Source organism: Panicum virgatum, chromosome 7N, assembly GCF_016808335.1.
Source record: "Panicum virgatum strain AP13 chromosome 7N, P.virgatum_v5, whole genome shotgun sequence".
NCBI classification, from domain to species: Eukaryota; Viridiplantae; Streptophyta; class Magnoliopsida; order Poales; family Poaceae; genus Panicum; species Panicum virgatum.
In genome coordinates this window covers 32,211,684-32,224,414 of record NC_053151.1, presented here as the reverse complement: position 1 = coordinate 32,224,414, position 12,731 = coordinate 32,211,684, and the positions used below count along the sequence as shown (strand labels likewise).

The following is a 12,731-nucleotide window of genomic DNA, read 5'->3' as shown; positions in this document are numbered from 1 at the left end:
TCAGACGGATCCTGAACCGAGCGGGGCTCCACAAACTCTCCCCCAGCTGGGAGGGGCCTTTCAAGGTTACAGAGGTATGCCGGCCCGGATGTGTTCGCCTCGCCACAGAAGACGGAGTACCGCTGCCCAACCCGTGGAACATAGAGCATCTGCGTAAGTTTTACACCTAGGCAGAGCAGGGAAATAACCTTTCCTTTGTAATAAGATAGAGTTAGCGTGCGGCCCGGAGCGGTTGAGGGCCACCCTCGTAAACCCGACCTCTGGCATCCATCGCACTAGCGGCTAACGCGCGGCTCAGAGCGGTAGAGGTCCGACCTCATAAACCCGGCCTCTGACATCCATCGCGCAAGCCATGTACATCGAGATTGCAAAGGAAAGATTTTTTCCTAATTCTGTCTTTGTGTCAAAGTTAAATTACGCATTTCGATTCTCGTAATTTTCGCTTTTTTCTAACCCCCGCGGGACCTCTACTCTTGTTGCTGCAACTAAGATCTGCATTGAGCTGCTGGACTACCGTACAGGTCCGGACCCTCTTGCTGCAGGAGAGGGGTCCGGACCCCTAGGGACCTACTCTGGGGAGCGGGTACTTGTTTCCTGGGGTGGTTCGGAGTACAGTGTAGTCGCTTAGCTGGTTCCGTACCCAAAAGCCTGCACTCTCCACCACCCTGTAACGAGTACTCTAGTACCTGAAGCCAGGTAATTGGGGGCCCGGACCTCGACCCAGCTCAAGAGCTGGCTTCCTAAGTCCAACACGGCGTGTCCAGCACTATATCTCAAAGGATCGAGCACAGCAAAGTGACCTCACCCACTGCTGCGAAGGGTCTAGGACGAAGAAGCCAGGTCCGGAAAGATCGTACTGTTTCCTGGAGTGGTCCGGAGCCCTGCGTAGCGCCTTAGCCTGGTTCCGACCCTAAGCCTACGCACTCCCCCACTCTGTAACAAGCACAGAGCTACCTGGACCTGCGCATCTAGAGTCCTAAACCTGGTACCAAGCCTGGGATTGGTCAGGAATGAGCCCCGCGGGTCTGCTCTAAGCTATAACTTTGAGGTGGTACACAGGTTCAAACCTGGCCAGTGGTAGACAGTCTCAAACCATTGAGCCTATCTACCAGGGGGGCCGAGTATCTGCTTCAAAGCTTTCATGCAGGATAAGAGCCAATCTCGGTGGTAGACAGACTCACAGCAGCTGAGTCTCTCTCCCAGGGGGCCCAGGCATCCGCTTTGTCCCACACATCATGGATGGATTCTGCATGCGTCAAATAGCTAAGTTGCAGTATCATTGCTACCATATAAGCAAATTTGATTCTTCTCTCTGTACTCCTGTATACTACGCAGGGAACAAGGCGCTTGCTCGCCTTGCAGGCTATGTGACACCTATGCCCAAGGTGGCAGACAGGTCCAAACAACTGAACCTATCCGCCAGGGGGCCAGGGCGCCGGGGTGCCGCATACCGCAAATCAACAACCGCCAAACAGCTAAGTTGAAGTTTCTTCTATTTCAAAAACTTTCAACTAATACAATGTTTGTTACATAATGCAAAAGAAAAAAGATACAATCCCCAGCCTAAGGGTCCGCAGGCTCTCGCTTGAAGTAGGCGGCGACGAAGTCAACGACCTCCCGCACGCTGTCCCGAGCGGCGGCCTCCGTCTCTGCTACAGGGCCATCGACCACGGGCGCCAGCGAGATGGCCGGGTCGTGGCTCCGGAGGCAGGTCAGGATGTGCTCCGCCACCATCCGGATCAGCTCGCGGCCCTCGGTTTCAAGCTGTCCAGTAAGGACCGGCCCCAGGCGCTGGAGCCTATCCGAAGCAGAGCTCAACACTGGGAGGGCGTCAGCTATCGAAGCTGGCGGCTCCGCCACCTGGATCGGGCTCATTCCAAATGGCACCAGTGCGAGGCTCGCTTCGGCCGCCCAGTCAGCGATCCGCTGAGCTCCAGCGCGCTGGTCTTCCTGGTGCTTCTGGACCGCCTCCCGGACAGCCTCCTGCACCCGGGTGTCCAAGGCCGCCTTGGCCACCTCCACCTCGCGGGACCTCTCCTCCAGCTCGCGGGATCTCTCCTCGAGTCCGCGGGACCGCTCCTCCAGCTTGGTCTCCTTCTGCTCCGCGTATACCTTCCGCTTCTTGAGCGACTCTCGCTGGCGCCCAAGCTCCTTCTCTATGGCGGTGGCGTGAGCTTCCCGCTTGGCAAGAGACTTCCGGTCCTCTTCCAAGTCCGCCTCGTCGGCAGTCAGCTGGCGGGCCCTCTCCTGCAGTTGTTCACGCCATCCCTGCAGAGTCGCGGAGAAGACGTCGAGCTCCTGCCTCCGGACCTCGAGGTCCTCGCTGCGAGTCTCCAGCTCTGACTGCTGGGCTGCGAGGTGAGCCTCGAGGCCGGACCGCTGAGCAGCAAACCCAACAACCTCCAGGGTGAAGTCCTGCTCCCGCTGCGCCAAGGATTTCTCCCGGTTCGACACTGCGAGCTCTCGGTCAAACACCTTCTTAAGGCTGGCTCGGTAGGCCTCTTGGTCCGACTTGAGCTTCGACCGAGCTTCCGCAGCGCGGGAGGCTTCCGCCTTCGTATGCGCCTCCAGGCGGGTGTGCCAGTCGGAGAGGCGCTGACGCTCGCTCTCCAGCGCAGACCACTCCCGCCGGAAGGCCACCTCGGCGGAGGAGGTTGCCTCTTCAATCGAACGCCGAACTCGCAGCAGCACCTGAGGAAGCGGAGTCGCATCCTCCTCCGGGGATTGGAGCTGCAGGAGCCGCCTGCCAAACACCACCTCCAACTCTTCCTCCGCAGCAGGACCGGAGCTGGAGGTAGGGGCTTCCGCTGCGGCACTTGTCTCCGGCGCTTCCGCTGCCGCCGAGTCGGGCGCGGCCGGGCCCAGCTCCGGCGCCTCCGCTGCCGCCGAGTCGGGCGCGGCCGGGCCCAGCTCCGGCGCCTCCGCTGCCGCCGAGTCGGGCGCGGCCGGGCCCAGCTCCGGCGCTCCGCTGCCGCCGAGTCGGGCGCGGCCGGGCCCAGCTCCGGCGCACTCCGCTGCCGCCGAGTCGGGCGCGGCCGGGCCCAGCTCCGGCGGCCTCCGCTGCCGCCGAGTCGGGCGCGGGCCGGGCCCACAGCTCCGGCGCACTCCGCTGCCGCCGAGTCGGGCGCAGCCGGGCCCAGCTCCGGCGCTTCCGCTGCCGCTGAGTCGGGCGCGGCCGGGGCCCAGCTCCGGTCCGCCTCCCGTGCCGCCGAGTCGGGGCGCCGGCCGGGGCCCAGCTCTACGGCGCCCGCCGCTGCCGCCGAGTCGGGCGCGGCCGGGGCCCAGCTCCGGCGCCCCCGCTGCCGCCGAGTCGCGGCGCCGTCGGACTCAGCTCCGGCGCCTCCGCTGCCGCCGAGTCGGGCGCGGCCGCGGACCCAGCTCTGGTGCCCCCGCTGCCGGTCAAGTCGGGACGCAGGACGAGCCTAACTTCGGTGCTCCCGCTGCCGCTGTTGTGGCAGACGCGGCCGCATCGAGTGCCCCCGCCACCAATACGTCAGGAAGCGGCTGCACCCAGCACCGGCGCCACCGCCGCTGCCGCTGTTGCACAGAGCCCTGCAGAGTCTGGAAATGGCATGACAGTCAGCATCGCATCATGTGTCACGGAGTTAGCAACAGGACGCCGTACCTGAGGGTCCCGCACCTACTGCCACCGTCGCTGTCGATGCCGAGGTCGCTGCCGCCCGGGCACCTGCTGATGTGCCAACGGTGGTAGAAGAACCGCTGGGGCGGGAAGCCCTGGTAGCAAAGCAGAAAAGCCGTCAACACAAAAAAAAAACAGAACACCGGCGCAAGGGAGGAGAGCAAGATGACACTAACCCAGCAGAACCGGGGACCCAGCGTCCCCGGAGCCCGGGCCTCTTCTCTTGCGGCTGCTGCTGTTGCTGTTGCTGTTGTTGCCCCTGCAGCTGCGATACAGGCGTAACCCGGGCCTGCGCCCGTTGCTGCTGTACCTGCGACTGCGGCATGGGTGCAGCCCGGGGTCGCTCCTGTTGCTGCTGCTGCCGTCCGCGTGCCTGCTGCCGCTGCTCCTGCAGCTGCTCCTGCTGCGGCCGCTCTTGCTGCCGGCGCGATGAATTCCTCGGCGGCGATGGTGGTGGTCCAGTTACGCCAGAGGACCCGTGGGGGCCAGCAGCCCGGGAGCTACCCTGGCCTGCGCCCTCGGAAGACCTCTGGCGCTTCGCGGCGGGCTCCGACACCAGGGTCCCGTCGCCCCGGAGTAGCCTCCGCCGGCCTACGTCCCCTGACGACGCACCGGAGCTGCTCTGGGCCCGGCTGGAGCCGGCCGCAGCCGCGCTGCTAGCCGCGGCCTGTTTCCCCTTCGTAGTGGCACCGGACCCCGCAGCGCTTAGCGTAGCCTGATCCCCGGACGAGCCAGGGATCCGGAGCCCACGGTTCGGGTCACCCCCGGTCTGCCGCGGGGCCAGTCCCCCGTCGTCCAGGGTTGGCAGGGTGGCCAGCACCGCCACCCTCGCTGGGTCCTCGCAGAGGGGGACTATGCTCTGCGGGAGGATCAGATTCTCTGCGATGAAGGTGTCTCCCGTCACGTTCCGCACCAGGACCTCCAAGGCCTCCTGGGTCAGGTCGCTTCCCTCCCCGCGATGGGTCCTGCTGCAATCGTTGAGGCCGGTGAAGCTCCACGCCGGTCGCGGCCGCTGCTTCAGGGGGGCGATCCGGCGCTTCACGAAGTCGCCGAGCACGTGCCACGAGGTGAGGCCGCTCCCTGCCAGTGACCTGATCTTATCCAGCACGGAGTCGAACTCCGGCTGCAGCGATGGCTTGGCCCTCCAGGATGCTTTGTCGGAGGCGGGCCCCGCGGTCGGCAGGACAAGGCGCTCGTTGGCTTCGGTGGTGGCAACCACCCAATCCCTGCGCCACTCCTCCCACCTTCCGCCAGCAAGGCCCGGAATGTAAGGAGTCGGCAGGTCGCTCCTTATCTGGAAGTAGTACCCTCCCACTTCGTCCTTGCTCCTTCCGGACCTCACCAGGATGAAGAAGTAGCGGAAGAGGATGACGCAGGGACGCACTCCCACGAACATCTCGCATAAATGCACAAAGATGGACGCCAGGAGGAGGGAGTGGGGCGTCAGATGCTGAAGCTGGAGGCCGAAGTCTTCCAGCAGCAGCAGCAAGAATGAAGAAATCGGCAGCCCCACGCCGGCGGAGATGTGCGAGGTAAATAGCACGAACTCCCCGGCGCGGAGGTTGCCAAGGGGAACCGAGCCTGCTCGCACCCCCCAGCCGGTCTCCTGAGCGCTCCACCCAAGCAGGCGGCGCACTGTGTTCAGCTCTCCCTCGGTCTGGAAGCGACGGGGATGAACAAGGGATGCCATCTCCTGACGGGCGAGGAAGGAGCCTGTGTAGGGGGGAGAGAAGGTCAAGGAAGGCTCGGAGGCAAAGGGGCGCAAAGGCTGGAGGAAGAAGACGAATGCGGGAAAGCAACCGTAGGATACGGTATGCCCCGTTATAAAGCCTGTCTCAACCGGCGCGCCCCGGAACCGTCGCCGGAACTCAAGCGACGCTCGCACCAGGAGTTAGCCGCCCAGTCCATGACGTGGGGGGCCCAGGCCCACCTGTCAGGGAGGGTGGGTAATCAACGGGGGTGCGAAAAGGCGGGATCCGAACCGTCGCCCGCGCGCGTGAAGCAAGGCGGAAGCCGAGCTGACGTGCGCGCATTAATCATAGGCGTGGCCGAGCTTTTCGGGAGCTGCGCCGGTGGTAAATGATCCGTTTACTCCGGCCGCAACAATGCCGAACGTCGCGCGTGTGACTAAGTGAACCGCTTATCGTGGGGCCCTTAGTCAGTAATCCGTTGCGACGTGATGAGGCAGCAACCAACCCAATGGGTAGTCAAAGCCGGTCAAGACCTGCAGAAAGGAGCTTCAAGCTATATAGTGCCAAATCGCAGGAGTGGCCCCACCTGTGGGCTCGTACCTCCCCCAAGGTGGGCCCGGGGGCCACTGTCGGTACCCTGCAACAGGGATACCCACTCTTACTGCAGCAAAGCAGGACCCGCGTAGTTATCCGTAGCTGCGCGGGAGAGACGGAGTAGCCAGGCCCCACAGGCCAGGCTTTTCCCTCACCAGGCCAACGGCCCCGGACCGTTCCCCGCCTGAGGATGGGTCCGGTGGCGCCACGTGTCTCCATGGAAGGGAAGCTCCAAGCTGACCGCCGAAGCCTCGGACCCCCAGAGGGGTCCGGGACCTCCTACGCCCGTCCGGACTCCCCTCACCGTGTAGGGGTCCGAAGCCGCCACGTGTCCCGGAGGCGTGGGATCGTGCGCGAGCCTTCCGGAGGAAGACTCGCCCACCTACCGCATTTAATGCGATAGACAAGGCGTGCTCTGCCGCTGTGGTACACAAGACAGCCTTTTGTCAGGCCCCGCTGCGCGCCGCGTATTACCAAGGAGCACAGTGCAGCCGTCTGAGCCGCGCCCGCGCAGAGCCCACCTGTAGCATTAAACGGATACGACAGCACGGCACTTTTCCATCATGCCGCCTACGCCGCAAGCTACACCGCCCGCTTAAGCAATGTGACGGGCGGTGTCACTAGCTGCGACGAGCCCGACCTGACAAGACGACGCTAGGACATGATGGACGAAGGGCTCCGGGAGCAGGCGAGGGAATCCAAGAGAAAGATCTCCTTTGCCTGCGACGCCATAATGCATGAACAGTGCGTTAGGTTATACTACATCGTTGGACCCACCTGTCGGGGATCCAACGACTGTGTACGCGCCCCCTTGAGATATAAAAGGGAGGCGCTCGCTGTGCACAGGACATATCCATACAGACTCAAGCTCTCGCACCTCCTCACGCTTGTGGGAAGGCAATACAGCACACAGTGGATGTAGGGTATTACGCTCCGGCGGCCCGAACCACTCTAAATCCTACTGTGTTTCTTGTGTTCTGGAGGGAGATCGATCTAAGACTAGCTACCCCCTGAGTACACACCCTCTGGGCTAGGGCGGGTGCCTTCCGCCACCCGGCCGTGGTTTGCAACACTACGACAATCATGTTTGCTCGATCTTTCACATCGGAACGATTCTTCATCGCTTACCACAGGAGGTATATTCCATGTTCCATAAGCATGACCTGATATTTTTCCACCTGCAATAGGGTGCCAAACATGACAGTGGCTCCAAAATTAAAAACGAATCAGACGAAGAAACGATCCAGTTCTACAAGAACAGAGATGACAAACCTTCCTTTGTAGCTTCCTCACATCTTCTCCAGTAACTACCTGAGAGACCAGGGTCCAATTTCTTTGAGAAACTCTCATACTTCTCTTCAGCCTCCCCTATACACTTGGCCTACAACAGCCAACCACGGCACATACCACCACAAATGTTATGGTCGGCCAAGTCTACCAGAGAAGATGCCGCGATGTTCGTGGCTGAGGATCGGCGCGCTGGGCCGGCTTGTATTTCGGTTCCTAGATTCTAGGATGGTTTCCGGTTTGTTAGGATCAAGAGTTTGTTAAGATATTATGTATAAGAAACCTCTCTCAAGGAATGAAAGGATCAGCCAGAGATAGAGTTTATCTCTCTCGCTCCCTGGCACCCCACGCTCACACCCCTTCCCTCCCGTCGCGACGCCGGTCAACAGAACGGCGTCGCGAGCTCGTTCCCGGCGAGAGCCCTCGCCGCGTCCTCCACCCTCCCACTCATTCTTCCTCCGCAGCACACACAACACTCTAGTATCAGGAATGTCGGATAACGTTCCTGGTGTCTCCGCCGCGCCTTCCATGCCCATGTCCACCGCGCCGTCTTCCACCGCCACGCCAACCACTGCCGTTTCCACCGCGCCCACTCCTGCGACTACGGCCGCGGAGCCGAGCGCCCTCGACACCTTGACGACGGCCATCTACGGCCTCCAGCGCCAGATGGGGTCCTTCGCGACACGCCTGTCGTCCATGGAGGGCCGCGGGTCCCCATCTGCTGCCGGGTCCTCGTTCGCGCCTCAGTCCTCGCCGTTCAGGATGCTCGGCTACGGCGCGCCGCCACCGCCGCCAGTGCCCTCTACGACGTCCACCATCGTGCATACCACCGCCGCCTCCCACCCACTGCCCATCCACCAGATCAACTTCCCACACTCGCCGTCGCCGATCCCGAACATGAACAGGCCGGCGTCCTCGCTGCCGCCCTTCGAAGACATGGACGCCGCCAATTATCTGGAGGTCCCGCGCTTCCACAAGCTCACGTTCCCAACGTTCGACGGCAAGACCGATCCCTTGGGATGGCTGAACAAGTGTGAGCAATTCTTCCGCGGGCAGCAAACTCGTGAGAACACCAAGGTTTGGCTTGCCTCGTTCCATCTGACGGACGGCGCCCAACAGTGGAACGACATGCTTGAGCGCGACGCGGGCGGTGTCCACAACATCCCGTGGCCGACCTTTCGCGCTCTCTGCCAGCAGCGCTTTGGTCCGGCCCTGGGCACGAACCACCTCTCCGACCTGGCGCGACTGCCGTTCCCGGGCACCGTCGACAACTTCATCGACGCGTTCCAGCAGCGCCTGGCGCACGCCGGGTTCCTCACCCAGGAACAACAGGTGCAGCTCTTCTCCGGGGGCCTACCCGACCACATCAGGGTCGACGTGGAGCTGCAGATGCCGACCGATCTCCAGCGCGCCATGTGCCTGGCGCGCGCATATGATCGCCGTGCCGCGGCCGCGGCCACCGTCCCGGCGGCTCGACCTCCGCGCGTTCCGACCCGTCACCAACAACTGCTTCTACCACGACTCCGGCGGCCTTGCTGTCGCCCCCTCCCCGGCCGTTCCGTCGCCTCACGCCGGCAGAGATGGCAGACCGCCGGCGTCAAGGACTGTGCTATAACTGTGACGAGCAGTACACGCGTGGCCACAAGTGCCTGCGCCTCTTCTACCTCGAAGTCTCGGACTTCATCGACGACGATGAGCCGCCGCCGGACGCCAACCAGAACGCGCCAGAGGAGCCCCTGATCTCGTTGCACGCCATTGCCAGGATCCGCACCGCGAACACAATGCGCGTGCATGTTTCGGTGGGCAACTACGTGATGACGGCGCTCCTCGACTCCGGTTCGACGCACAACTTCATCAGCCCCGCCGCGGCTGCGCGGGCGGGCCTTCGCTTTGGCGACAGTGCGGGCATGAACGTGATCGTGGCCAACGGCGACCGCGTTCCGTGCGCCGGCCTAGCTCGCGACGTGGACATCCGAATCGTCGACCAGCACTTCTCCATCGACTGCTACACCATCCCGTTGAACTGCTACGACATGGTCCTTGGTGTTCGCTGGCTGCGTACCCTGGGACCCATCCTATGGGACTTTGACGACCTGTGCTTGGCGTTCTAGCGCCGTGGCCGGCGCGTCGTCTGGCACGACCTGAACTCGTCCTGGTCGCCCACAGCCCCCGCCGGCCGTCTTCACGGCGTCCGCGCAACCGAGCCGGATCTCTTGGCCCTGCTGCTGGACGACTACGGCGACATCTTCGACGAGCCGACCGGCCTGCTGCCGCCGCGCCAATGCGACCACCGGATCCACCTTGTGCCTGGCACTCCTCCGGTGTCTGTGCGGCCCTACCGGTACCCCCCAACTCCAGAAGGATGAGTTGGAGAAGCAGTGCGCCACCATGCTGGCGCAGGGGATCATCCGGCCTAGCTCCTCTCTGTTCTCGGCTCCAGTTCTCCTCGTCAAGAAGCAGGACAGGTCTTGGCGCTTCTGCGTCGATTATCAGGCCCTCAACGACCGTACTGTCAAGGACAAGTTTCCCATTCCGGTCGTCGAGGAGCTCATTGATGAACTCCATGGCGCTCGCTTCTTCACGAAGTTGGATCTCCGCGCGGGCTATCACCAAGTACGCGTGCATCCGGCCGACATCGAGAAGACGGCCTTCCGAACGCACCAAGGCCATTTTGAGTTCCTGGTTATGTCATTCGGCTTGTCCAATGCCCCGGTAACGTTCAAGCGCCTCATGAACGCCGTGCTTCAACCCTTTCTCTGGAGGTGCGTCCTAGTCTTTTTCGACGACATTCTAATATATAGTCGTTCTTGGAGTGAGCATCGCAGCACCTCCGCGCTGTCTTCGACACGCTGCGGGCGCACCACCTCAAAGTGAAGCGCTCCAAGTGCACCTTTGCTACGTGATCTTGGCCACGTGATCTCCGCTGACGGCGTCGCCATGGACGGCGACAAGGTGGCCGCGGTGACCGCCTGGCCACAGCCGCGGTCCGTGCGCTCCCTGCGCGGGTTCCTTGGTTTGGCCGGTTACTACCGGCGCTTTATCAAGGACTTCGGCAACTTGGCGGCTCCACTGACGCAGCTCCTCAAAAAGGAAGCGTTCCTCTGGTCTGAGGCCGCCACGACCGTGTTCGAGGGCCTCAAGCGCGCTCTCACCACGGCGTCGGTGCTGCACATGCCGGATTTCGACAAGCCATTCATGGTGGACTGTGACGCCTCCGGGACGGGGTTCGGCGCGGTCCTACATCAATGCGCCGGGCCTCTAGCGTTCTTCAGCAAGCCGTTCGCGCCTCGCCACCTCAAGATCGCGGCGTACGAGCGCGAACTAATCGGCCTCGTCCAAGCAGTCCGCCATTGGCGACCCTACTTGTGGCCTGTGGGGTCGGCCGTTCGTCGTGCACACCGACCACTACGCCCTCAAGTTCATGCTTGACCAGCGCTTGTCCACACTACCCCAACACCAGTGGATTAGCAAGCTCTTTGGTTTCGACTTCTCGGTCGAGTACCGACCGAGGCGTCTCAATACGGTGGCCGACGCCCTGTCCCGCATGGAAGTCGATCACCCTCAGCTGCGGCTATCTCCGGGCCGTCGTTCAGCTTCTTCACCAACCTCCGCGCCGAGTTGCAGGACGACGCCGACCTGCGACGCCTCTGGGACACCATCACTGCGGCGCGCGGAGCCCCATGGCGTGTCGAGGATGGGCTCATCCTGTGCGGCACACGAGTCTTCATCCCGGCGACGTCGACAGCGCTCCCCACCGTGCTCCAGCTCTCCTACACCACCGGGCACGAGGGCGTCCAGAAGACCCTGCATCGACTCCGCGCGCACTTCATCGTCGACGGCGACTAGCGTCTTGTCCAAGACTATGTCCGCGCGTGCGCTGTCAGCGCAACAAGACGGAGTCCTTGCACCCGGCGGGCCTCCTTCAGCCGCTCGACGTTCCGGCGCAGGTCTGGTCGGACATCTCCATCGATTTCGTCGAGGGCCTACCCAAGGTGCACGGGAAGAATGTCATCCTCACCGTCGTGGATCGCCTATCCAAGTATGCCCACTTCATTCCCTTGGGCCACCCGTACACGGCTGCTTCAGTGGCGCGGGCCTTCTTCTCGGAGGTGGTGCGTCTCCATGGCTTCCCGTCCTCGATCGTCAGTGACCGCGGCCCGGTGTTCACTGGCCATGTCTGGCGCGACTTGTTCAAGTGCGCGGGAGTTCAGCTGCGGATGAGCACGGCCTTTCATCCGCAAACGGATGGCCAATCGGAGGCTGTGAACAAGACCATCGCCATGTACCTACGCTGCATCACCGGCGACCACCCCCGCGCCTGGCTCGACTGGCTGCCATGGGCCGAGTACTGCTACAACACGGCGTTCCCACTCGGCCCTGTGCACCACTCCGTTCTAGGTCGTCTACGGCAGGCCTCCACCGGCGCTCCTTCAGTACACGGCCTCCACCGCACAGACCTCGACGGTGGACACGCTACTCCAGGACCGCGACGCGTTCCTCGCCGACGTCCGGGAACGTCTACAGCAAGCACAGAACTACGCCAAGCGCTACTACGACTACGCCAAGCGCTACTACGACGCCCATCATCGCGACCTAACCTTCGACGTCGGGGACTGGGTGTGGCTCCGGTTGCTCCACCACCCAGCTCAGTCCCTGCTGCCAGATCGCCGCAGCAAGCTGAGCCCCCATTACGCGGGCCCGTACCAGGTGCAAGAACGCGTGGGCGACGTCGCCTACCGCCTTCGTCTCCCGGAGGGCGCACGCATTCACGACGTCTTCCATGTGGGCGTCCTCAAGCCGTTCCATGGGACGCCGCCTTCGTCTACGCCGGCTCCTCCGCCCATGCAGCATGGGCGCCCTCTCCAGGCTCCGCTGAAGGTGCTCCGTTCCCAGCTACGCCGCGGCTCGTGGTACATTCTCGTTCAGTGGATGGGTCTTCCGTCGGCTGAAGCTACTTGGGAGCCTATGGACGTGTTCCGTGAGGCGCACCCTACGTTCCAGCTCGAGGACGAGCTGTTTGTCAACGGAGGGAGAGATGTTATGGTCGGCCAAGTCTACCAGAGAAGACGCCGCAATGTTCGTGGCTGAGGATCGGCGCGCGCTGGGCCGGCTTGTGTTTCGGTTCCTAGATTCTAGGATGGTTTCCGGTTTGTTAGGATCAAGAGTTTGTTAAGATATTATGTATAAGAAACCTCTCTCAAGGAATGAAAGGATTGGCCAGAGATAGAGTTTATCTCTCTCGTTCCCTGGCGCCCCACGCTCACACCCCTTCCCTCCCGTCGCGACGCCGGTCAACAGAACGGCGTCGCGAGCTCGTTCCCGGCGAGAGCCCTCGCCGCGTCCTCCACCCTCCCACTCATACTTCCTCCGCAGCACACACAACAACAAAACTTTTAGATTTGATTCAGCAGCAAATCTAGTAACTTTTTCACTCACCAATATGACAATATCTATTACTGTAGTACGAAAATGGAAAGCTATTCCTATTTGTAAGCGCTTATTTCCTCACTGGATTTGTA

The 12,731-nt window shown here is 62.4% G+C and overlaps 1 protein-coding gene across 10 annotated transcripts in view; it reads right to left on the bottom strand.

Moving 5' to 3' along the window:
• LOC120680828 overlaps positions 1–12,731 on the bottom strand; it is a 30,423-nt gene that overhangs the window by 13,667 nt on the left and 4,025 nt on the right. For 4 of the 10 annotated variants that reach the window (XM_039962388.1, XM_039962389.1, XM_039962387.1 and 1 more), the window contains exons 13-14: positions 7,198–7,306; positions 7,011–7,103 (exon numbers count right to left, since the gene is read on the bottom strand). The exons of 2 other annotated variants lie outside the window; for them this stretch is intronic. In XM_039962388.1, the coding sequence (XP_039818322.1) occupies positions 7,011–7,103; positions 7,198–7,306 (202 nt within the window). The remainder of the gene's footprint in view (positions 1–7,010; positions 7,104–7,197; positions 7,307–12,731) is intronic. 4 more of the 10 variants (XR_005677816.1, XR_005677817.1, XR_005677815.1 and 1 more) reach the window with 1 other exon arrangement.